This window comes from Typopeltis vanoorti, chromosome 9, assembly GCF_054136105.1.
Source record: "Typopeltis vanoorti isolate ZY-2024b chromosome 9, IOZ_Tvanoo_1.0, whole genome shotgun sequence".
Taxonomy (NCBI): Eukaryota; Metazoa; Arthropoda; class Arachnida; order Uropygi; family Thelyphonidae; genus Typopeltis; species Typopeltis vanoorti.
Genome location: NC_143557.1, coordinates 6,814,558 through 6,841,801, shown reverse-complemented (window position 1 = coordinate 6,841,801; position 27,244 = coordinate 6,814,558). Strand labels below are relative to the sequence as shown.

The 27,244-nt window shown below is 36.9% G+C and overlaps 1 protein-coding gene and 1 pseudogene across 2 annotated transcripts in view; both read right to left on the bottom strand.

Moving 5' to 3' along the window:
- The window catches only part of LOC150102867 (mitochondrial import inner membrane translocase subunit TIM14), a 136,933-nt gene that overhangs the window by 5,057 nt on the left and 104,632 nt on the right, over nt 1-27,244 (bottom strand). For both annotated transcript variants that reach the window (XM_090397635.1, XM_090397634.1), the window contains exons 5-6: nt 15,877-15,959; nt 11,067-11,137 (exon numbers count right to left, since the gene is read on the bottom strand). In XM_090397635.1, the coding sequence (XP_090253761.1) occupies nt 11,067-11,137; nt 15,877-15,959 (154 nt within the window). The remainder of the gene's footprint in view (nt 1-11,066; nt 11,138-15,876; nt 15,960-27,244) is intronic.
- On the bottom strand, nt 6,389-6,539 carry LOC150102868 (5.8S ribosomal RNA; annotated as a pseudogene).

Below are 27,244 nucleotides of genomic sequence, written 5' to 3'. Positions count from 1 at the left end.
AAGCCTTCTCAGACAACAGCTCTCGCATTCCTGACAGACTGTCTTAGGACCACACTTACACCTCTTAACATAAGCATTGTGGGTTAATTCGCATTTTGCTTTGTCGCATAGTGCTTATGGGATTTGGTCTATTCCTGGTTCTTTAGACTGTTTCTTCAAGAGATGTGGTCCTTTCTTTTCTTCCTCTAGGAGCAATTTCTCTCCTTCATAAAGTTCTTCAATGTATTGCACCCATCTCTGCATGATTTCATCATCTTCAATTAGCACTTCTCCTTACTCATGTTTATATCGATTACCTTTCATGTCTCTATATTCCTCTTGGTGTTTTGCATTTTTGTGCTTTCTTCTTTTCCAAAGCTTTATATCTCTTTAGAGATTCCCACATTTCATTCATCAATAATCTTCTCTCTCTCCAACAACTGCATTCCAATCATCAACTCTCATTAGTACTTCTATTTCCTCATTGCAGATAGTGTTGTTGGCATGTATATCTGTATAAAGGCTAGGTCTCTTGGTTCTGCTTGAATCTTAATAAGGACTATTCTTTCATTATGGTTTCAATCTCATGTCCCAATTTCTTATTTACCAGGGATCCAACACCTACTTATGTCATTTGGTGAACCTGAGTAGATCATTTTGTTAATCTCCGCTGTCTGGCCATCTTACCTCATAACCTCCAAGAATGTCAATATTCAGTAATCTTGTTCATTATGTTGAATTTTTTTTCTTGACAATTATTCATAAGACTATTTTTGTATGATTTAGAACCATCGGTTATAACCTAGTCTGTAACCTTCATTTTGTGCTTACTGATTTGTATTCCCTGAGGATGCCAATAGAAACAGATTGGCGAAACATGGAGGAGGATAAAAATAAAGCTACTTGATAAAGATTTTATAAAATAGTCTTATTCAGTAATCTTATTTCCATCTTTATATTTTTTGGTTTTCCCACATTGCTTCATAGATCTCACATTCCAAGTACCTATTTTACGGGGATTTTGCTGGCCTGAGAGGCCTACAATGATTTCCTCTCCTGCCAGGGACAGCCCTCCAATTCTCAGGAGAGCCAATATCCCTTACTTGGCAATCCTTTAGTTCGGCTTCTATGCTAAGATGGCGAGTTCCCGTTTTCTTCCACCTTGCCAGTGATGTAGCAATTAAAAACTTCCATGCCTACATTTGTCTGGTCTTGAGCTTTGCCAAATTCTTGTTCTTCAGCCTCAATCCAGCACTGGTGCTCACTACTATTACTTGTGTGTGAGGAGAAGAAAAAAATAATTCCAATAACTATACTGCATAGCAATATAACATGTCAAATTTTGGTGTTTGAAAAAACAAATCTTTCTTGCTCAGATATAGTGGTGTCTGCAGATGTTAAAAGAAGATTTTATAAGCTGAATAAGAAAGAAAAAGTTACTTTCTTCTGTTTGTTCACTCACTGGATAACATTCATATTCTAAGTAAATCCAGAAAATAACATCCTAATTACTGTGTGTACTTTGAAGTGTTTCATATGGCAGCTTTCTTTCAGAGGGATATAATATCAAAACTGTCAGTTGATCTAGAAAGGTTAACATTATATGGATTAAAGATTAGTTCCTTACAAATCTAGTGACTGCGAATCATAGTTCACAGAATGAAGATGACGCACATTATCATAGACAGAATCATAGTTCACAGAATGAAGATGACGCACATTATCATAGACAGGATATTTGTCATCAGTGTCACATACATCGAAGAAAAGAATGATTCAGCTTGCAAGGCATATGGTCAAGTTGGTAAGGACAGAAAAATAAGAAAGCACCCTGAAATTTCCTGACACTGTGTGTAAAAGTAGCTAAACAAAAGTCTGGGAAGACAATGTTTTGGAGACCAATGAGGGAAGCTTCGAAATAGAGGAAAGAGTACATTATCAAAAGTTTAAAATGTGGAAAGGCAGCTAAAGTTGATGATATTCAACCAAAATACTCAAAAATATGGTGTTATGAAAATTTTGCAGTCGCTACACCAGGGATGGAAAACCTGCAGCTCTTAAGCCTAATGCAGCATTTTTGCATCTTCGTTGTTTACAAATTACACATTCTCGACATGTATTTTAATAATTATATTAAAAACATCACCTACCATTATCGATCTATTCATTGTTTAAATGGTTAGCTATCATAATATCATTTAATATTATCATATTAAAAGTGTGAGAAACTGGGATTTGATGATAAGAGGTATGCTTAACGAGAAAGTGGCAAAAGCATGTTTTCCAGGTGTGAAGCTCTAAGTATGCATAAGAAAGAAACGAACAAGTTAATTGTGTTGGCAGGCACAAATGATTTGAAGGGTAAGAAATTAAGAGTAAAGATTGTGAGTCTGCTGCCTCAGAATGACATGGCAGAAGAGAGACGTGCCATAGTTACCAATGAGAAGATTGTGCAGTTTACTGATGTATGGAGTGAATTTGATAGGCGAAAGGACTTATACACAGTGGTGAGCTATGGAAATTTTAACAAAGGGCTCATATCGTTGAGCAAAAAAAAAGCCGTATTTCACAAAAACTTTTATTAATACAGCTTGTGTACAAATGCCAATCAAAAAGTATGAGGAGGCTATCATTTTTAAACAAGGACATTGAAATGCATGTACATGAATGCAAGAAGTATGAGTAATAAGGGTGAAGAGTTTTTGGCATCACTGAAACCTGGTTGACTAAAAATGATATAGTTGCAGGGATAGAATGTAAAGGGTATCAGGGAGAATAATATTATTATTATTATCCTCCCTGATATTATTATCAGGGAGGATAATAATAGCTGAAGAATTACAACCAACAAAATTAGAAGTTAAAGAGGATTTTAGGTCTTAGGGAGATGATTCATTTGAGGCTGTCTGGTGTGAGATAGAGGCAAACAGGACAAAATATGTTGTTGGGTGCTGCTATAGACCAGTGGCCCCAGAGGAAGATGTAGATACCATGTATCAGCAGATTAGCACAATGAGTGTAGGCTACTATAATTATGGGAACATTGCAAGATGGAGATGGAATTTATACAGTTGCTAAGGGATAATTACATGAAAAATGTTATAGAGGGGACAAGCGGTTTGAGAGTGTTGGATCTGATAATAGCATCAGAAGATATATACATAACCAAGGTAGACACTGTCTCCAATTGGGAAGATTGACCACACGGTCTTGTTCTGGGAAGTTGCCAAACGTGGAATTTTCAGTTTAATGCAGATTTTGCTGCATTAAACCGGCACCCCATTCACTCACCCATCTGTCTAGTTTATTCAAATCCTCTTGCAGGGCTGATGCATATGCACTATTACTAATAACCCTTCCCAGCTTCACATCATCTGCAAACAACTAAATATTCCCCTGCAATCCACTGACAATGTCATTAATAAGTAATATAGGTCCCAGTACTGAGCCTGTAGAACCTCACCATACATAACTCTCTGATACCTATCAGCCACCCAATCCTAAATCCAGTTCACTAACCCTACTTCTAAACCCATGTGCTGCAACTTAAATATCAGCTTATCATGTGGCACCCTGTCAAATACCTTTTGCAAAATCCAAAAAAATGGCTGTATATATCTTTCTCTCATCAACTCCTCTTGTCACTTTATTATAAAAGGCAATTATATTACTAAAGCAAGAGCACTCCTTAAAAAATCCATTTTGACTCTCGCAGATAACATTACCTGCATCTGCCCAAAGCTGTATATGGTCCCTCACTAATTTCTCCGAGAACTTTACAACTACTGATGAAACAGAAATTGGCCTATATTTAGACACGTCCAGACTGCTACTGCCCTTATACAATGGCAATATCTTACCTTCCTTCCATTCTTTGGATACCTTTCCTGTAGCCAGACTTTCATTGAAAAGCCAAGTCCACAGAGCTGTCAGTTCTTTAGCACATTCTCTCAAAACCCATGGTGAAATACCATCCAAGGTACTCAGTATTTGGAATACACTCTCTTCTAAACGTCGAACCTGCCCTATCCCTCTAGTATTAAAACTTACTTCTCCAGGATGAAATACTTCAATAAAGTGTTCATTGAACAACTCCACTATGTCCTCTGCATCACCTCACTCTATTCCCATAATGTCATTCTTCCACAATCATTTCTCCTCCTAATGGCTACATAGATAAAAAGTTCCCTAGAATTATCTTTGGATCTTAGTGCCAGTCTCTTCTCATATTCCAGTTTTGCCTTCCCTACCACATTAGTCACTCCCTGTCCTGAGTCTTATATTCTTCATGCATCTCCTCTCCATCCTCCACCTCTTTTTCACCTGCAGTTCCTGTGTGGTATTGTTTATCATCCACTTTACACATGTTTCCTATTCTTTGATACTCCTGCATATCTATTCATCTTCCAAGTTAAAACCACATGGTCACTCTCTCCAGCTGGTGGGAGAGAAGTCATCTCAGTTATTATCAGCTCTTCTGATACTATGACCAAATCCAAAACTCTTGAACCTCTATTACATGTTGCCTAAGACAGCTGTCCCTCAAGAATTCCAGAAATTCCATTCCCTTATTACTACATGCATTTTCCTCTTCCCAACTTATACTGCTGTAGTTAAAATCTCCCATAACAATCATTCTTCTTGCACTTGCAAGCTCAACTGCCTAAACATCTGCTGCTCCCCACCCTCTGTACTGTTTGGCTTGTAGCAACACCTCACTAAATCCTGTCTTGCTCACCTCTACCTCACACCATATACTTTCAAAACCTTAGTGTCACTGCCTTCTAAAGCCTCCACTCATCATAAGCAGTACTCCACCACGTTTTCCCTTCCTATCCTGCCGAAAAATGCTATGCCCTGCTACTTCTATTCCTGTTATTATATCTTGCGTCAATCACATCTTAGAGATCCCAATAATCTTTGACCAGGCTGATGCAATCAACGCCATCAATTCATCTCCTTTATTCTGGATGCTCCTGGCATTAGTATAAAGCATAAAAATGTCACTGCTTCTATACCTATCATTATCCCCTCCAGACTCCACTGGACTCAGTGTTACCTGATGTCATCTCCCTTCCCCTAAGAGGCCACCCTGGGAATTCTAGTTTTCCTGCAGTGACGCACCAGCTCAATCAGAAAACAGCAATCTCTCCAGATGGCTACGTCCTTCCTCATTCAAATGCAAGTGGTCTCTTGCATACAGCTCCTTTCTATCCTCAACTGCCCTCCAAGCATCCACATATCCCATTCTGGCTATTATGCTGTTCTGCTCAGCTCATCATTATCATACCTGGGCAACACACACTATCTTACCTCTCTGTGTTTTCTTTTGTACAACCTCAAGTATGAATCTCAGATCTCTCGCCACCTGATTTACATTGTCTCTCAAGTCATTCGTGCCCACCATCACAATCATCTCATCCATGCTTTCACCCCACACTTTCTATGATTGCTCCAGGTAAACACTACTCTGGCATCCTATCTTGCATACCACAGATCACCGAGTCTCCATACATCATACCACTCTGTTCCTTGATTGCTCACCTGCATCCCTAACCCTTTCTCTCTGTGCTCTCCTAGTTACCTGCTGTCCTGGCATCACTCTATCCCTGGTTCCAGCACTCCCTTGCATTCTTCTCATTCCCTCTCTTCTACTGTTTCTATTCTCTCCTTTTCTATCATCATACATCTTACCACTCTGTTCCTTGATTGCTCACCTGCCTCCCTAACTCTTTCTCTCTGTGCTGTCCTGGCATCACCATCCCTGGTTCCAGCACTCCCTTGCATTCTTCTCATTCCCTTCTTATTGTAATATTTCTAACTTACTAAGTTCCTCCCATACCTACAATTTGCACATATATGCATTCCCCCTTCTCTCATCTGCCACATATCCAACTGCCAGGACGTATACATCCCACAAGCACCACATGCCACAAATTCCTATATTATGCAAAATAGTCCCTAAATGGGAGAGGACTTGGCGATATGGCATTTATAATCTTTGAGATGCAGCCGCTGCCATCCTTCAAATAGTGCCAAGGAACTACTAAAACTAGATGCTAAATACTAAATGTTCTACTATACTATGTAACATGCTTTACTGTAAACTAATTTACTTACACGATACTATATTTAACTCTACTAAATAACTAAATATGAAAACTTATCTTCTTCTTTTCCACCGTAGATGCGTCCGCCTCTGACCTTGTCTTCTTGGTAACCGAAAAATAACAACATAACTCCAAAAGCAGCATCAGTTGTATTACTAAAAAACTGTAGTGCAACATGCGACATAAGTCATACTATACACTGTTTTGTAGCACAACTCAAATAGACTGCCACGTTCTTCAGCGACACTAGCGCCCTCCAATTTATATAAAATAAAATAAGACGCCAAAAATAATAAATCTGACCCTCAGGTGAGGGCTCGGGAGGTACCTGAGGCCGTGATGTGCATTCAAAAAATTAGTGCTCAATGTGTCCTGCAATTCACACCCAAGTCTTTCAGCTGGCTACGTACTTCATCGACCCATGAGTTGAGTGATCCACCGCTCAGAGTTAAGTCATCAATAGGATAAAAACTAACTTGTCTCACGACGTTAATGTTGCAAAATGTAAGGCACTTCGGGTTGAAAAGGTTGCATATGGCGTTGGTTTGCAGGAAATTGTTGAGGTTCGGGACTTGGGGATAATGGTGGACAAAGATTTGAAGTTCAGAGGACACATTGCAAAAGTTGAGAAAATAGCTCAAAGAATTACTTGGATGTTGAAAAACATGCTAACAAGTAAAGATAGGGAAGTTATTATCCCCTCTTTATAAGGCTATGATTCAGCCACATCTTGACTGCTACACACAGCATTCAAGATGGGAACATGAAAGAAACTTAAGATATTAAAGGGATTTTATAAAAATTGATGCAAGTGAAAATTTTCAATATATGACAAATAGAGAATTAGATTTTTTGCATGGAGTGGAATGGATTCAAGGAGAGGTATGATAAGATTTGTGTGTATAATGGTTAATTTGGGTCTCCCATGTCACTAGAGGCCACAATGAGCACTCAGCACAACAGCTGCTTGATTTTACAAAAAAGGTTTAGTTTGGCATGTGTGTGTTGCATTGCTGTTTTATGTACTGCTGTTTTATAACAAGCTGAAAGAGTAGATTTTTGTTTAATTTTATTTGATATGTCAAATAGAAAAGAGTATTTAATAAAGAATGGGAGCTAAACTTGTATTTCTAGAATATAAAAATATGAATAAGAGTTTGAATTTGCAATCAAAATATATATTTGGTATAGAAGAGAATTATTTAGTGATTTCTTAAGTATCAAACTTTCAATGAGTTAGTGCTGTTCAGAAGCCAGTGTATCAACTATGTAATTGAATCTTCAATTATCCAACAAGCAGCAGTTCAAAAATGAAGGATTACAGTTATGACAAATCATAAAAAAATTTAAAGATGCAAATACTGTGTAGATGAAACCTCCAAATATGAATAACATACAAACATTTGTGAAAGAAAAAAAAACACATGGAGGAAAAGCATTATCATCCCAATCTACAAGGGAAAAGGAGATGTTCAAAATTGTGGCAACTATAGAGGGATCAAGCTGATGTCACACACGTTGAAGATATGGGAAAGAGTAATTGAAAGAAGGATATGAAGGGAAACAAAAATTGGTGAGGAGCAGTTTGGATTTATGCCAGGAAGAGGGACAACGGATGCAATATTTGCGCTAAGGCAATTGATGGAGAAATATAGGGAGATGCAGGCGGAGCTACATATGGTGTTTAGAGACCTGGCATACAACAGAGTAGCCAGACAGGAGGTATGGAGGTGTATGAGGAAGAACGGGGTGTCGGAAAAGTACGTGAGGTTGGTGAAGGAGATGTATGAGGAAGTGAAAACTCAGGTCAGGTCTAGTGTCGGCATGACAGAGGGGTTCCCATTGTCGTAGGGCTCCATCAGGGATCAGCTCTGAGCCCCTACCTCTTTGATCTGGTCATGGATACACTGGTGGAGGACGACAAGAAGGTGCCATGGAGCATGATGTTTGCTGATGATATTGTTCTCTGTGAATCATCCTGAGAGAAGCTTGAAAAGACCCTGGAAGAGTGGAGAAAGGTATGAAAATTAACCGGGTAAAGACCAAATATATATCAAGGGGGAGTGATGAGGATATGATCATACGACTCCAGGGTAAAAGGTTAACTTCAGGGAAGAAATTCAAGTACCTCGGGTCGGTCGTCAAGAGGAATGGTGATCTGGATGAGGAAATACAGCACCGAATAACATGCGGCTGGATGAACTGGAGGAAAATGAGTGGGGTCCTGTGCGACAAGAGAGCGAGTTGTAAGATGAAAGGAAAGCTGTATAAGATGGTGGTGAGGCCAGCGATGCTCCATGGTGCAGAGATGTGGATCTTGAGATGGATGAGTGGTGTGACTAAGGACAGGATAAGGAATGACTACATCAGAGGGACGATCAAGGTGGGACCGATCGGTAAGAAGGTACAAGAACGCAGCCTGAGGTGGTTCGGTCATGTAGAGAGAAGGAGTGAGGAGTATATATTGGTAAACGAGTGAAGGAGGAAAAGAGGCAGACCCAAGCTCAGATGGAGGGATAAGGTGGCAGAGGATCTTAGGGAGAAAGGATGGAGTCGGGAAGATGCCCTGGACCGGAGAATCTGGAAGAAGAAGATTAAAGATGGGAACGCCGACCCCGTTTAACACGGGATAAGACATAGCGATAGAAGAAGATTCCACTCCATATGAGACCAGTTAATTCTATTAACTGGTCTCTGAGTGCACACTAAAGTTAAGAATTGGTTGGCAGATTTCACCAAACGTTTATAATTAAAGCATGTTTTCAGTGATGTTGTATCAATAAAAATTGGACAAGACACCAACGGGCTAATGTACACTTTACAGATAAGTCATTTTATGCTTTTCTCCGATTCTAGATGACACTTGATCTAACATGAAAATAGTACTGCTTACCATCACAAGAATGCTCTTGAAGAAAGGGATACATACAGTGGTGTGGGGAGAAGTATGCTTAATGGATGAACTGAGCTAAGAATGCTGGAAAAAGGGACTGACTGGTGAACAATATTGCAACAAAGTTCTTCAATGTCATGTTCTGTTGCACCATGGTGATGTAGATGAATTCTTTGTCTACATCACCATGGATGACAATGCCACACCACATTGTACACAAGCAGCAGAGATACTTCTAGAGACTGAGGATAAGTAATCAAATCGAGCAGCCAGCACTCTCCCCATATCTCAACCCCATAGAAAATGTTTGGAATAAAATAGGGAGATGCATTGCTGCTCAAAATTTCTCTCCAGAAAACAAACAAGGCCCTATTCTTGCTGTGAAGGAGGAGTGGGCCAGTTTGCCTCAAGAACTCCTGAATCACTTGGTGCAACATTGCAGTTCAGGATGTTAAGAGACATATTCCATACTGAAATGTCTCTTAACATAGTTTTCTATAAGTACTGTACATTAATTCCTGCATCCCTAGGAAATTATAACTTTTGCCAAAAACGTGTTGCAATTTAATTTTTACGAAATATATAAAATATTTTTTCTTTTCTGTAATATAATTTATTACTATGCTGGCAATAAATTTATGTCCACATTTGACTGTAGTTCATCCTTAGCTTTTAGACACCAGTGTATAACAGACTAAGCAACTGTATGAGCATTACCAGTTTTTGTAATGATTTCTGCAATTTTATGAAATGCAATCGTTTTATCAGAGCCTCCATAGCTTAGGTGGTTTTTCAGAAATTTTTTTTTGTCCCTAAAAACAGGCAAACCAGCTCCATGAACTCATATCTGCAGATATAGGACACCAATTGTGAGATGGAAGACAGAGCTTCACCATCTTATCTTTCTACTGCATAATATGCAGTAGAAAGATAAGATGGTGAGGGAAGAAATTCAAGAACCACCTCAGAATATTAGGGATCTTCCCTGAAAGATCCCTAATATTCAGCTTCCTGGATGAAGACAGGACGACACTCATTCACTTGTTTCTGTGTTTTTCTGAAATAAGGGTAACAGTGCTTGTTGCTCAAAATTCTGTTTTAAAATTTTAGAATATTCGATATGTTTACCAAATTTATCTAGAAAGCCTTGATTTATAATCTCATTTGAAAAAGAACTATTACACATAACTAAGACACAAGCTGCCTTGAGATGAATGGACTTGAAATAAAACCATCAGCTAGATATTCATCAAGCTAGTGTCAACACTTTATTTTCAGCACTAAATTGATGGATTGAAAAACTAGAACGAATTAAATAAAAATTGTTTATTTTATTAACTCTCACAGCCTATCGCACAAAAGCATGGATCAAAACTAACCAACTTCCACAATGAAACAATAAATCAATACTAATTGTCACCTAAGTAGGAACAATAGCCTGAAACATCACCTCATCCCATCCATGTGTCACATCATATATAGAACAAAGGAATAAATGAACAAACCAGGCCACCAAGGTCACAGATGTCGGAAAGGCCAAGGATTGTGGAGAACATTGAATTCTTGTCCACTAACTTCCTTTTATCAAAACTTCTCACTCTTAATATAATACACCTATAGATTTAAAAATGGCATAAGTAGCTGATATAATATAATAGTAAAATAAAAACTCACAAAGCTCATACGATTCATTCTACTGATCCTCTTTTTAAATAATGAACTGTCATTTATCAGAACTTTCATCTCTAACGGCTATAATGCAAAAATAATTATGGCCTTCATCCTAAACCTCCTCAAGAAGAGGTCTAAAGAATTTCAGTTCCATATGCTAAAGGACTTCTTCTTTCACTACGCATTACTCCCGCTTCCTATGCAGGGTCCACATGTTACTTAGATGCGACTTCTTGTTAGTACCACTCCCAACTGACCTACCGCTGGGGGGGTATATTTTTGACTGTAGCAGTGTATGTTCAAGGGGCAGTTTGCATGCTTGCGGGATGAAAAATGCAAAGTATTAACATGCTATATAGATTTACAGTCTTTCATGGAAGGCGTTTTACTTTAAAAAAGACAGCTACACTTACCACGATCAGGATGATTAAGTAACATAATCCTTTTATGTGCCTCTCGAATTTTTGCTTTACTGGCTGATGGACTGAGAAAAAAATAAAATAAAATACAACTCACCAAAATTTGAAAATAATTGGCGTTTATCAACATACTCATATTACAAGAATGTAGTGATAAATATGATGAACAGAATATTAAGAAAAAAGTCATCTGCAAATTATTAACAAATTAATGATTTTAAAATAACAAGTACAAGGGAGTAGTACCTTTATTAACACAGGATCATTATAATCTATGAAAAGAGTAAGCCATGTGGAGAAACTGGAAACCACTCTGAATGACCAAAAATATTTCTGAAATATATGTCTGCTCAAAATACCAAGAATAGTTTTATTATATATAACCAACAAAACTAAAATTAGTGGCAAAAATGTTTTCTACTAGCACTAACTTTTATTGAGGTAGTGCTTAGTAGTTATTAAGAAACAAATTATAATGAAATTCAGGGGAGGATATAACAATATCCTCCCTCTCCCAACATATCTTGCATTTTTGAATGGTAAAACTAACATTTCTCAAGACAGAAAGAATGTTAATGGCATTACAATGTTTATTATTATATGCGTATCTCCATGAATTCAAAACACTCATCGTAGGAGACCTGTTATTCACACGATACCTATCGTACCTTTCCTTGAACTAATAAAGCACTCACAATCATCTGTGGACAACCATTCACCATCTTATTCTACTAAAAAAAAAACAAGGAGCACTCTGAACCACCCATACACTAGTCAAGCTAGTGTATGGATGGTTCCAGCAATAAGATGATCAGTTTTCTGAATGTTGAAAGATGTATGCCGCTGGAGTAATAATTGTGAAACAAGAATGCAGTTCAAGTTTGTTTTTTCTCTCTCTAATGAAAAATCTATTCCATAACCAGGAGGAAAAAACTGGTTATTTTCAATTATGCCACATAATTGTTATAACACATAAATCTGCTAATATATTTTATTCCCTATAGGGAGTAATTAAGGCCATTTCAGTCCTATTTAACTTTTGGGGGCAGGGGAGTTCAATCTCCACCAGTAGCCAATCAGAGATAGTTGGCCCAAGACGAACTAATTATAAATGGCATCCAGCAAAGAGAGGGGAAACAAATGTTGCCATCTCGTGGTCCTTAACAAAGTATATATATTATTTGGCTGAAATAGTGTGGGTTCTATTGTTGATTTTCTTGAGGTTATGGAACAAAACCCGAGTCTGGGAGAAAAAACCTGCTTCCCATGCTCAAGACACTGAAGGGAAAAAAAAAAAAATCTGAATTGACTCTTATCTTATTAATCAGATACTTATATAAAATTTATAAATAAAGGCAACCTCCCCAATACGTTTACAACAGTTTATTATTATTATACAGGCACCTCCATGGAGTCCAAAGATTCATCGCATGAGACCCAATCTGTCATACCTCTCCTTGAACCCATTAACAGACAAAGCACTCACAACAGACTGTGGCAACCCATTCTACTCACTCTCCAAGCAAAAAATCTAGTCCTCACACCCCTACTGACCACACCTTTATTCAACTTCCAAGGATGACACCTTGTTCTAGTCTCCACAGCCAAGTGCTGAAACATTTCCCCTGCATCTATCCTATAAAACCCTTTAAGCAACTTAAATTTTTCTATCATATCCCCTCTTTTTCTCCTATCAACCAACTTCTGCAATCCACACACCTTCAATCTATCCTCATAAGACACAGGCCACTCTCCATCTTGGTCACTCCCCTCCACTGCTTCGACTTAAGCACAGTAATCCAGACGTGGGTGTATCAAAGCCTTATAAAGAAGGATAACAACTTCCTTATTTCTACTCATTTATGTGTCCTTCAATAGCCAAGTAATCTACCTTAGCAATATGCCCTCTAAACTTTAACTCTGTCTACCACCACTCCTAAATCTCCAGCTTCATCTGTTTCCTGGAGTACAGTGCCATCAATGTGATAGCTTGTAATCTGTTTATCTCAAAATGCATAACTTTACATTTCTTCACATTAAACTAACATCCATTAACTTTGACCCATACTGATAGCTTATTTAAATCATCCTGCAAGTTTGTTCTCCACATTGCCTTGATTAACTATTACTCTACCTAATTTCGCATCATCAGAAAACAGATTATTTCCTATATCATTTATGTACAAATTAAACAGCAATGGTCCCAGCACTGATCACCTGTTTTTGCCTAGATTCTTCCCCTCCATATACAACTTTTTGATATCTGTCCAGCAGCCACCCTCTTATCCGCTTAACCAGTGTCATATCCATCCCCCATTTGTTCCAATTTGCATAACAGAGTTCCATGTGGTATTTTGTCAAATGCATTTGCAAAATCATTGTGTAGCCGTTTCCTTCATCCAAATAAGCTTTTCCACTATTATAAAAAGTTAGTAAATTACTAAGGCATGACTGACCCTTCACAAAGCCATGGTGACCCTCTTCATACAGTATCATATTTTTATCCATTCTTGAATTCTCTTTTTTACCAATTTTTCTAGTACTTTTACCACCACTCCTGAGACACTGATTGGTCTATAATATTCTACTACAGTCTTAGAACCTCCCTTATACAAAGGAATAATTTCGCCCTCTTTCCACTCCCTTGGAACTCTACCAGAGCTAAGACTTACTTAAACAACTTAGTCAAAGGCATTGCCAGTTCTCTTGCACAATCTCGCAAAACCTTAGCTGATATCCCATCTTATCCCACAGCTGTATTTACATTGAGAATCTGCAATATCCTAAGAACCTCCAATTCATCCACCTCTGTTCACACATTAGTGTCTGTCACATAGGTTAAAGCAGTAACCTCAGTAGGAAGAGATATGCTTGCAAAGTGGTCACTAGATAACTCAACTATTTTATCCGCTTCAGTCTCTTCATGACCATTCTTCCTCTCACTTGTCACATAACATTTCGCTCTAACAAGGTAAGAGAATTGCAGCAATCCTTGCACAACAGCATTTTTGAGATTGTGCATGGGGAAGCCCTCTTATTATTTGAATATAATTTTTCAACATTTCCATTCTTTTTTGAATCCCTGCTACTGACCTGCTAGCCATGCACAAAAATTGGAAAATCCCTGTGTTAGTTTCTATGCTATTGAAATTGTGTTCTTTTGAGACCATTAAAACCTGTGACTTCAAGGTGTGCAGTTTGTAAGATTATTTTGGTTTTTATTTAAACATTTATAAATTTTTCCAATCATGTATTACTAAACTTTATTTTTAACAACACTGGAATAGTTTCTCTGCTGTGAAATAAATTTCAGCCTTAATGAAAGTAAAAACTTCAAAAAAGGGGGGAAAGGTATTATGCATCACCAAAATGTAAAAGCACTTAATATTTGGACTGACAACAACGAGGAAAAAAAAAAAAAAAAAAAAAAAAAGAGATTCCATTAAACAGCTGTGTGATTAAACAAAAGGCAAGAAAAATTTGTAACCATTTAAATTAAAATGAAGAATCTTTCATTAACCTAGAATTTGTTGCCAGTAAATGTTTGTTTCTGCATTTTAAAAACTGCTTTTCATTGCATAATGTGTAAAAATAAAGCACACAATATATTTACATTATCTGACATACACATTACAATACATTATTATAGTATATCATCTATGTATCACAGTAGATAAGACTTGTTCAGTATTACTATACATACATACATACATCTTCAAGGCCCACTCTTCCTAATTGGGTTGTGGGGGCAACAGCTGCAAGTGGAACTTCCAATGGTCACGATCCTCTGCCATCAAGCTCAGGTGTTCTGGTGGGATTCGTGTCTTCCAAAACCTTGAGTGAACACGTTTGCGTGTCCACCCAAGGTTTTGGATATAATCTATCCAGCGAGTCCTTGGCCTTCCACGTGGCCTCTGGCTTGGCAAAGAGGGCCTGCTGAGGGAGCCTCACTTGTGGAATTCTGACCAGGTGCCCATACCAACATACCTGTGATCTCTCAACATGGAGAAGCAGCGGTTGAGTATTGAGGGTTTCCCGAATTGCAGAGCTTCTGACTCTGTCGAGTTTTGTCAGCTGCGCAACCCCTTGAAGGAACCTCATTTCAGCCGCTTGGATTCGTGTCCGCATTCTTTCAGTCATTACCCAACTCTCATGACCATAGGTGAGGATGGGGACAGACTGTATTGAAGACAGCCAGCTTTGCCTTCTGGCTTAACTCCCGCTTCAATACTACCGAACGGCCAAGCTCCCGCAATATCGAGCTTGCTAAGCCAATTCGAGTATCTAGCTCTACGTCCCATTTTCCATCATTCGTGAATATGGACCCAAGGTATTTAAACTTCTGGGACTCCACTTACATTTAGAGTGCACTGGGATGGTTATCTTGAGACCACAAATGTTTCAGTTTTGGCCACACTGATCTTCATTCCGGCGTCTGCACAAACAGCTACAAACCTATCCAGAGTCCGCTGGAGGTCATCTGTGGAAGAGCTAAGCAGAACTAGGTCATCTGCAAAAAGCAGACGTCCAATGCTACATTTTCCAATTCTGACACACTCACTGCCTCGGCTGTGCCGTAATCAGTATTACTATTTCTAATAAAATTAAATTCCAATAATTATAAAAATAAAATGGTGTACTTTGGTTAGTTTTTGGAATGTTAACTCCACTCCCCTCTCCTTTTGGTACTGGTTCCTTTTCATATAACATAATTTCACACTACATAAGATTTTATAGAAACATAATTACCATATTATATGAGGATTACCTGTATGTTAAATACTCATAATAAACATTCCTTTACCTTACTCCTAAAATAAGGCCAGCTTCTCTCCGGGTCATTTTAGGCTCAAATCCTCCTTTATAATATTTGCTATTGGCAAAATTCTGAAATATAAAAATAAAGTTAAGTCTGCAAACAACATTAAAGACATAGAAATATATGTAATATACATACAATTCCTGAAAAAAAAAAAAAGTTAAAATGATGTACCTAAAGGAATGTATATGCAACCATACCATAAGATATACATCTTTCTGACTAAAGTGCAATCAGTGTTTCTCTTGAAACAAAACACTCAATTCAGCAGTAAGATTAATCAGGTCAATACTTAACCTCCTTACTAGCCAAAATGGATCGATTATATGTAGAACTATATAAATTTGGCACAAAAATCAACAATAACAATGAGAAGTATGAAAAAGGCACAAACATGGAAAATAATTTCATTATCAACGAAGAGTGAAGCACGTAAAATAATTCAGCTATTTAGGCACAAGGATGTTAAAAAAGAAAGTAAATTAATCTCAGAAATGGACAGAAGAATAAGCAAAGCTAGTATGGTGGAGAGCCAGCTGAATACATTCATGAGATTTTGCAATAAGAGAGAAATTAGCCAAAACACCAAACTAGCTATATATATATAAAAAAAAAAAAATAAAAAATCAGCTAACGCCTTTTTGTTCCTGTATAGGGAGTAGGCGAGGCCGTTTTATAGCCCTATCTAACTTTTGGAGACTGAGTGGGCAGTTCAATCTCCACTGGTAGCTAATCAGAGATAGCTGGCCCAAGGCTATCACTAATTAATTGGCACGTAGTGAAGAAGGCGGCTAGTAAGTGCCGCCATCCGGTGGTCCCTAACTCTAACACAATATTTTTAATGTCTGAAAATAGTGTGGGTTCGATGGCCGATTTTCTTGAGTTTACAGGATTAAAAACCCGCTAGCCCATGCCAGAGATCGACTAACTCTGGAACCGGTCGAGAAAAGGCTTAGAAAAAGTTCCTCTAGTCGGTGAATAGACTAACGCCTTTTGTCGTGCGGTCAAGCGATGTAGAGTGCAAACGCCACTTCTACTAAGCTACACAAGCTCAACTAGCTATATACAAGACAATCATCATCATCAAATATCTTGCAAGTGGATATCATATCCTGTACCCTCAAGGGGTGTACAGGATATGATAGTACTACATGAAAAATTTACATTGTTACTAACTTCCTATCTACAATTTTCCTCCAAATCAGTCTGCTACTTGTCAAGACTCCAATATTATCATTATCAGATCTTATATTTCTATCATCCAAGGAACATTGTACCGTATCAATCCACCTATATCTTGGTCTTCCTCTGGGTCGTTTTCCTGCCAACCTGGCAGAGAACACTTGTTTTGCTAATATTTCCTCACCCATTCTGTTTAAGTGACCATACCACCTGAGATTAGCTCTGCTAACGCATTCCTGGATGCCGACAATGTCAAGTTCTTTCCTAATATCCTCGTTTTTAATATGATATTGCCATTGATACAAACTGTTCAAACCTCTAATCTTTCTCAGGACTCTCATATCTGCGGTCTCTAGTCTTTGGTCAAGTGTTTTACTTCTGATCCAGCTCTCAGATCCATAAGCTAAAACTGATTTGGACACTGTCTTGTATACAGATAATTTAGTGTTTCGACTAATTTCTCCATTTCTCGTGGAAAGGCTTAGACGTTGGTTATGCATTTTTTACTAAATAATTTAAGGAAATTACGTCAACTAGGATATACATGAAAATAAATTTTAATATACTTCAATATTTCGGCAACGTCACATTGCCATTTTCAAGAAACTTAAGAACAAGACGTGCATGCAGGCACAACAAACAATAAGTGAGGAAGAAGCAGAAAGCTATTATTTCTTCTAAAGTCCTGATGGTGCCCCCTAGCAGGCAATGTTGGTATTCTTGGGTGGAAGGTCTTCTGATATAGGTTTCCCAAATTTTAGGCAGTCTCATGCAGCCAAATTTGTTGAGGTTTGGATTGTTTCTTAGGGCTGAAGCTGATTCCATGAAAAGCCTTTCATATTTGCATTTACTACAGTGTATTATCTTGGCTTATTTCCACCTTATTCTATGGCAAGTATCCAGCGCATGGTCAGCAAGACCAGAGTGACTGTATTGGTGAAACCGGATGTAGTCCTTGTGTTCTGAAATTCTGATATTTGCTGTCCTGCCTGTTTGGCCAAAGTAGGACAGCTTACAGCTGCAAGGGACCTGGTATACAGCAGGTAGGTCGGGGGGGGGTTGGTCTTTAGTAGAGCAGATAAGAGATGCCAATTTTTTATATGGTCTGTAACAAGAAGTCAAGTCATGTTTTTTTAGGATTTTTGTAATTTTTTCCGAGATACCTCGGATATAGAGTATGGTGATGGATTTAGAGTAATCATTGTTGTGAGGGGGGGGGTTGTGGTTTACTGGTTTCAATATTTTTTTGGGGGGGGTAGCCATTGGCTGAGAATGTGGTTTAGTTCTGTGGTTAGGGTATTGTCATTTGAACAGATAAGTTTAGCCCTGTTGTGTAGTGTCTTGATGCCTCCATATTGTTGCGAGTAGAGGTGGTGGGATTGTTGGTGAATGTATCTGCCTATATGGGTGGGTTTTCTATAGACTGAGAAAACCAAGGTTCCATCAGGCTGGTGGGTGACTAGTGTGACTAGAAAGGTTTCACCAATACAGCCACTCTGGTCTTGCTGACCATGCGCTGGATTGCTCAGGATGAGAGATAGATGTAGAAAGTTTTTTACCTTGGGTATAATATATGTTAAAGATACCAAATTATTTTGAACTTTCTACATCTATCTCTCATCCTGAGATTTTTATTTAATAAGGTCAAAGCACCTTATGGTAACTTGTGTTGGTAAAATATTTATAAGCTCTGTATTACTTAAATCTTAGTATTTCTTAGCCTGGCTCCCAATGATGAGACCTCAATAAAGGTCGAACCCGGTCTGGGTATTAGCCCCTTGCCTTTAATACATAGCATCATACATCTCCTCCAGGAGATGTGCTTTGCATTAAAGGTAAATATTAAGAATAGTGATCAGAACTTATACCTTTACTACAAGTTACCTTGCACTTGCACTACATGCAGGGTCAGCTAGACTTGCAACACTTGCAGGCGCAAACTTGACTGACTTGTCTGTTTACTTACTTGGGAAATAGAGTAAAAAAACCAGGTTTATATTTAAAATAACTTGGTATCTTCAACATATATATACAGGGTGTTCGGGATAAATTTGACAGTTTCGTAAGGAAAAAGAAAATCTTCTTTGTATCTATTAAATTTAATGAATTGACAAAAAAACATTACAGGCAGAGTTAATTACAATACTATCAACAAGATTTACTCAAAATAACCACCATTAGCATCGATCACAGCTTCAATTCTGCTTCGGAACCTCGAACAAGCTGATGCTACAGTCTCCCTGGGAAGGGCCGCAAAAACTGTTTTAATTTTATCCATTAACTGGGCTTTTGTATTACTGGAAGTGCGATTGGTGTCTTTTTCAACTGTGCCCCATACAAAATAATCCATGGGGTTAAGGTCTGGGGAGTTTGGAGGCCAAACATTTGGACTGGTGAAGTCGTAGAAATTTTCAGACAACCATTTTTGACTTTTCCCAGAGGTGTGGCAAGGGGCCGAATCCTGCTGCCATACATACGGCCTACCATTGGCTACCCTTGTTATCCAGGGCTTGACTACAGTTAGCAACTCCACGAACAAAGCCCGAATTCCAATGCCAGGGTTCTTCAACACCTGTTCCTGCAGATTTGCGAGGAATTCTGCTGTACGAACGCAATCAGATCGTCTGCTAGGGATCTTTCTTCTTGCTACATCCTCGTAGTCACCATTGCAAGTCTCTAGTTCATGCCTGATTGTTTTTACTGTATTCAGGGAGCATTGGGCAGCAGTCGTAATATCCTTATTTTGATGGCGGGCACGAATCATCATGATACAAGTTATTCTCTTCCATGATTCAGGTGGGTTCCAGCTATCCATCCTTTCTGACATCTTGTATATGAATGAAGAAGGGTCCAAACTTTTAAATGAAGAGAAGTGTGTGTTAATACATGTAACTTACGGAAAAATATAATTAATTATAAATATGTCAAATTTATCCCGAACACCCTGTATATATAAAGTGGTATCTCGCTAATCCGAACCCCTTTAGTCCAAACCCTCCAGTAATCCGAACTGTGCTTTGAAAGAAAAAAAAAAGTTTTATTACGTATTATTTTGCATACTATTATTTTTATTTAATAATTATTTTAACTATTGTTATTTATTTCTTATTATTACAATATAGTATAACTACGGTGATACACAAAAAGAAGAAATTCAAAACGTGCATAATTTGGTTAAAAATATAAATCTAGATGTTGAAATTTCACAAACAGATATTACGGAATGGATTACAGGTAGAACCCAAAAGTGAATTTGAAATCAAATCAGATGCTGAAATTATAAATATGATGCAACAGAATGAATTAGAAGATGATTATGACGATAAAGAACTTGAAGAAAAAAAAAGTAAAACATAAAGAGGCAGTTGACAGTTTTAATATGCATATAGAATGGGCTAAGCAGAATGATACGCCATTCCACAAAATTTTATTGCTAATGCAGCTCTGAGAAGACGCATTTGAAAAGTTTAGCTTCCAAGAAGCAAAAGAAAATCAGTGACTTTTTTACAAAGAAATAAAAAAACTTTTTTTGTGTTGTGTACAAGGAAGTGATATTCTTTACCCCAATTAAGTTATGTACTGAAGTATGCTATTTTATTAAATCAGAATCCTCAACAATACAGGTACATACAAACTAAATTTTTTACTAAAATAAACTTGTGTACTGAATTATTTTTTAAGTTTTACATTACAGTATAGTAGCTTTTTTTCCTATCAGATACTTCATTTATTTACAGAATTAAATTGATGTACCATTAGAATCTATTATTTTTGTCTTAAAAGCTAGTTATTGTTCTCTCTTTGGGGAAAAATTCGCTAATCCGAACTTTTTGCTAATCCGAACGAGCACCGTTTTATTAGTTTGGATTAGCGAGATACCACTGTATTGAAATATTACATAAATGTTGTGATCTACACCATAAACACTCTTAGGCTCTAAAATACATCTTCAACTGGATCAAAAGCAGAAAAAGAAAATTACTGAATGATCAACTTTATGCCATTTAGGTGGAGCTACCATAGCATCCTGGTGAAGTTAATGATATGAGAAGTATGAATACAAGAACAGAGACGGATGAAAGTGGTTAGGAAATTAAGGATTCTCATTGTATAAACAGCCATGGTACTGGGTGAGATATAGCTAAAGTGCTGCAGTAAGTTAAGCAGAAATGGCAGTATCCCAAATGAAGCTGTTTAAATCCCAACACAGTCAATGTTCCAAGGGAGTAAAAAGAGGATGAGAGTTTTTTTTAGAAAAAGGAGACTCCAAAACAGATGTAGCAAATTATAGACCAAAATCCTTAGCCCACTCACAGTACAAAAAGTACCATAGGTTTGCATATAACTTTTCTTGGGTGGGAACAACATAAAAATTAATAATAATAATTAATAACTCAGGAGTGCTTAAGGTATTGGAAAAGTTGATAATGGGCAGCAGAATTCAGGAATAAATGAATAGGAATAATGAATATGACACTAGTATTGGAGACAGCATGGCTTTGTGAAGGGAAGTATTATCTTTGTAACTTACTTTCTACAGTAAAGTTATACTTGAGTTTGATAATGGAAATGACAGGAACTGACTCTACAAGATACTGCATAGAACTATTGCCTAAACTGGAATAAATGGTGACTGATGTGAAGTAGGTGATGTGAATAAGAGTGGCTGATGAACAGATAGTAGTATATAGTGGAGTTGGCATTAAACAGAAGGCCAGTGATCAGTGGTGTGTTGCATAGGGCTGTGTACTTGGATTGCTGCTGCTGTTCATTTTGTGCTTTTGATGAGATTGGGAAATGATTTGAAGGAGAATATCTGTTTTGCTGATGATGCTAAACTTGGTAGGGCAGTAGTAATTACTGTCCTATCTATAGTTAATAATGGTGATGTAGAGGTACAAATCTGGCAGAATGAGAATGTGGATAAAGGATAACAGTTGCCGGTTTAATGAGGCAAAGTGTAAGGTTGTACAACTTTCAGAATTATAAAGAGATAAAGAGTTGAATTTCACAGAACATAATTAACAAAAGCAAGAACAATAGCTCAAATGATCACGGGCAGTTGCAAGTGCTCTGTGTTGAACTAGTTTAAGGAGAAGTATGATAGGCTGATGGACAGACTATGAATGCATCTATGAATTCCATGTAGAAGTCCATGTAATAATAATAATAATAATCTGAGCTCAACAATGTTCAGAAGCTTTCTGCCTCCCTGTATTACATGGAGTGGCTCTTTGCTATATGTAAGTCAAAACAACAGAGATTCAAACTTACTGTAATATCAAACCAGTCCACAAGTTCTGCTCTTTGTGACAGTACAATCCTATTTATATCCATACACTACTAGAATTCTCAATTCTAACATCTACATTTGTATATCACATGCATACAATCGGATGTAATAGCTGACCATGTGACAAACTGAAATGTTAAGTGAATAATAATATTTAAAGTACACTCTAGGGATGGTATTAACCAAAATGCGTTATTACGTGGGATCTTTTAAAATATTTTGATTCATTTTCATGCACAAAAATTGTTTTAAGTTGAAATATGTGCTTACAGGAATCCCTTTGCTTGCAAAATATTTACTGATTTTTTTTTAAATACATTTAATTAACTGCAATTAATTATACAAATATTTTGGTTTAAGTTTCTTAAACCACCATCATCAGTGTAGCAATATAGAATTTGGAAATCCAAGGCATGTATTTCTATGATGCTTTATGGATTCGGTTACCACTACATCAAAGAAAAATACATTTGTTTTTATCAGTGTTGCTAACAATATAAAGGATAATAAAATATGAAACAACTAAAAGTTTATTAAACGCTGCATAATAGGTCATAATTATACATAGAAGTGTATATATAATTATGAATTATACAAAAGAAAATTATTTTCCTGAAAAATTACATGTATTCAAAGTAGGCAGTTTGTACCTTCTTTTGTTCCTTTTTTCTGTGTGCATCACAAGTAATAGCTCACTGCTTAGCCTCCATTCTGACAGACTTGCATATTACAATCTAGGTTAGAGTCAATATCCATAACTTGTTGCTTTCAAGTTTCAATAGCTCGAAACAGTGATTCAAATTCTGTAAAGTGCTTTCGTTTTATCCATAGTCAATGAGGAAGGATAATTTTTTAATATAAAAATATTCATATAAGGCAGTGGTAATCAGTCAATGCATTCTTATTTAATGATAGTTTGAACTATAATGTACACTAAGTGTAGATGTACACTAACTACACTTAGTGTACATCTATGTACACTCACTCTGTTGCTAACCAGAGCTGAGGCTTCTTAAGAAGTTATGTATTATTTGTAATTATAAAGTAGCTCTCAGCAAAAACATTGTGCTAAATCAATTTTTAACCTTTGTTAAAGAAACTGTGATATCAATTTATTAACAATGATAATTTGAAAAGTATGTTTGTAGAAGTCGTAACGTGAGGAATTCCTGTAATTATATAAACAGACAAACATTAAATATCTTCTAAATTATCTCTGTGTCCACAGAACTCATTCCAATCTACATAACTCTATTCTGCTGATTAATTGTGTGTAATTGCATTTGATCACTGGCCAGTTTGTTTTGTGGATGAAACCCTGTTGTCTCCTTACACAATTGGCTAAACTCACTAACATAAAGTCAAAGATTCTTCATGTCATGAGAGAAAAATATGATTGCATGTTCTTTTGCTATTTTAGTTACACTATGGAGGTTCGATGCCATTTCTAAATACTATTGGTATAACAGTAATTAGTCATCTTCGGGTTAACCTAAAATGACTAATAACTGAAGATACAATCACAGCTAAACCATAACAAGTATCAATAAATAATGCAGGCATGTCATCATCATCATCAAATTCCTGCCATGTACCATCAAGAGGTGTACAGGATATGATAGTACTACATAAAAAATTACATCTTTACTAACTTCCTATCTACAATTTTCTTCCAAATCAGTCTGTTACTTGTCAAGACTCCAACATTATCAGATCTTATATTTTTATCGTCTAAGGCACTTTGTACTGTATCAATCCACCTATATCTTGGTCTTCCTCTGGGTCGTTTTGCTGCCAACCTGGCAGAGAACACTTGTTTTGCTAATCTTTCTTCGCCCATTCTGTTTAAGTGACTATACCACCTGAGAATAGCTCTGCTAACACATTCCTGGATGCTGACAATGTCAAGTTCTTTCCTAATATCCTCGTTTTTAATATGATATTGCCATTGATACAAACTGTTCAAACCTCTAATCTTTCTCAGGACTCTCATATCTATGGTCTCTAGTCTTTGGTCAAGTGTTTTACTTCTGAACCCAGCTCTCAGATCCATAAGTTAAAACTGGTTTGAACACTGTCTTGTATACAGCTAATTTAGTCTTCCGACTAATTTCTCTCTTATTCCATATGAATTTATTCATTTGACTTCCCACCATACTAGCTTTGCTGATTCTGTTGTCTATTTCTATATTTAATTTACCATCTTTACTAAAAATCGTGCCTAAGTAGCTGAAATGTTTTACTTGTTCCACAGGTTCTCCATTCACGTTCGTTCAGTATACCCAACAGGGTGCACCACGAGAAGGTGAGGATTGGACATTAAGTCAGAAGCCCTGGTCGGTTCTCCGCATTCCTTTAAAGGCTATGTGGAGGTCTCCTCTCAGCTATACAGCTTGACCCTTAAGCACCCCATGCAGGAATGTAATTCTATTTTAAATTAACAAACCAAACCTGTTTTATTATTATTATTTGACACACCGAGGGAGGATGCTCTACAACTGTCTCCACAACTCCACATGCAGGAATGTAATTCTATTTTAAATTAACAAACCAAACCTGTTTTATTATTATTATTTGACACACCGAGGGAGGATGCTCTACAACTGTCTCAATCCACCAGCTGACCACAACTACACCAATGCCATCTACCGCTGATCACCACTAGTATTTCCAAAGATAAGCACGAACATCTATGCCAACGGCAGGATTCGAACCCGCAGCCTTTTGGCTGGAGAGCAGATACATTATCCACTTGGCCAGGCAGACATTGAATTTGTTTTGTTAAAACAAATATTCATTAATAGTCCTTTGATCCTATAATTTTACTACACAAGAGTTGACTCTACATGTCTCAATTCAAATATGATGCAAGGCAAACTGCTATACAGAAATTCCAGGTATATTAACCACAATTAAGGAACAATTTACGTGAGTGGTCTGAAAAGTTCTCGGCCTAATAATAATGAAAAAAAGAATTTATAATTTCAAAATTATTTTTATTTTTCATCATAATCTCCCTTAAGACTAATACATTTATTCCAGCAACTCCAGCGCCATTATCCCGTCACTGTAAGATCTGCAAAATACCCCTCCACAGCTGCAATCACTTCTTGGTTTGAACAAAAATGCTGACCAATGAGGAAGATTTTTAGTTTTGGGAAGAGATACAAGTCAGAGGAGCCAAATCTGAGAACAGGGTGGATGTTCCAACAATTCATAGTGCAGATCCCTTAATTTTCCCATTACCAAAACACCTTTGTGGACAGGTGCACTGTCCTGATGAAAGATGATTTTTTTCTTCTGCAAATCAGGTCTTTTCTCATGAATTTTTCTTCTAGTCTGGTTATAAGATTGGAATAATATTTCCCAGTTATTGCTTAACCTTTTCAAGATAATTAATAAACAAAATGCCTTTAGCATCTCAAAACACTGATGCCATAACCTTGTCTTCTTTGGCGCTCAACAACCGGCTTCTGTCGACTGTTTTGACTGCTGTTTGGATTCTGGTGTGTAATGGTGAATCCAAGTCTCATCCATAGTAATAAATCTATGCACAAAATCAGTTTTATACTTGTTAAAATGCTCCAAGCACTGTTCAGAAATCTTCATGCGAGTGTGTTTTTGATCTGTGCAGCACCCATCTTGCAAAAGCTTTTTCATTTGCAATTTTTGATGCAAAATGTATCCTACACGTTCTTTTGAAATGCCTATAGTCTCAGCAATTTCACACACTTTGACTCGCCAATATCCAATACCATATCCTGCACTGATTAATGATTTCTGGTGTTGTTACACTTTTTGGACATCCTTCACGTGGACCATCTTCAAGGCTGTATGGCCACATTTAAATTTGGCAGTCCATTTCTTAATTGTCGAAAATGAAGGAGAAGAGTACCCATAAACTTTAGTGAACTTCGAATGAATTTCTTTTGCCGTTAAATCTTCTTTTACAAAGAATTTTATAACCATACGATACTCAATTTTATCCATTTCAAGGGATGCACACAACACTTTGGCTTCCAACAGCTGTATAAAAAAAACTACTTGATAGAATGACTTGCAATTTCACATCGATGCTTATGACAAATGTACCAACTTAGGAAAAATAAATAAAAATCTTGCCGATAGTGTTGTCTTTTATGTTTGAGGCCAAGAACTTTTCAGACCACCCACATATGTATATTAATAATTCAAGATACATAAAAGGAGCCCTGTAAGTATAAATCAGTAATTAAACAATTTTCATTTCAATATGCAATAACAGAGTATATACTTGCAGGCATAGACTTCTGTGGCTAATTGGTTCAAAAGATATATTTCGGTGATTACACCACATTTTTTATTATTCAGTTATACAAAATACTGAAATAATAGTTTCCGACAAGTTTCGTAAATCGTAGGATTTACATCTTCGGGGGTAAATAGTATAACTTAAAGTTTAAACAAGAGAATAAATAAATACAAATCATAACCGTCTGGCTATTCATAAACTCAAATAACAGAATGTAGATATAAAACGTTATTGATGTTGAACAATACTGGATGATGTCACGTGTTCTTGTTCTCGTTCATACAGTCCAAGCTCAGATTGAGGTAGATTTTTTATTAGAGCTGACCACACTTGATGGAGAATTAAACCTTGATTTTTATTGCATTGGGTTGGGTTTTTTTTAGCATATTAGCAGCTTCTTTAAATTTTCTTATATAACTGTTGTTTTCTATTTATGACATCGTCATTTTTTGCCAGAGTACATCGTATCCATAGCATATACTATCAAATGATGTTTTCTACATGAATAAATTATCAATTAATATTTTTGATTAGTGCAAATACTTTTTTATATTTACTGGGTTTATATTTATATTGTCTAGAAAATA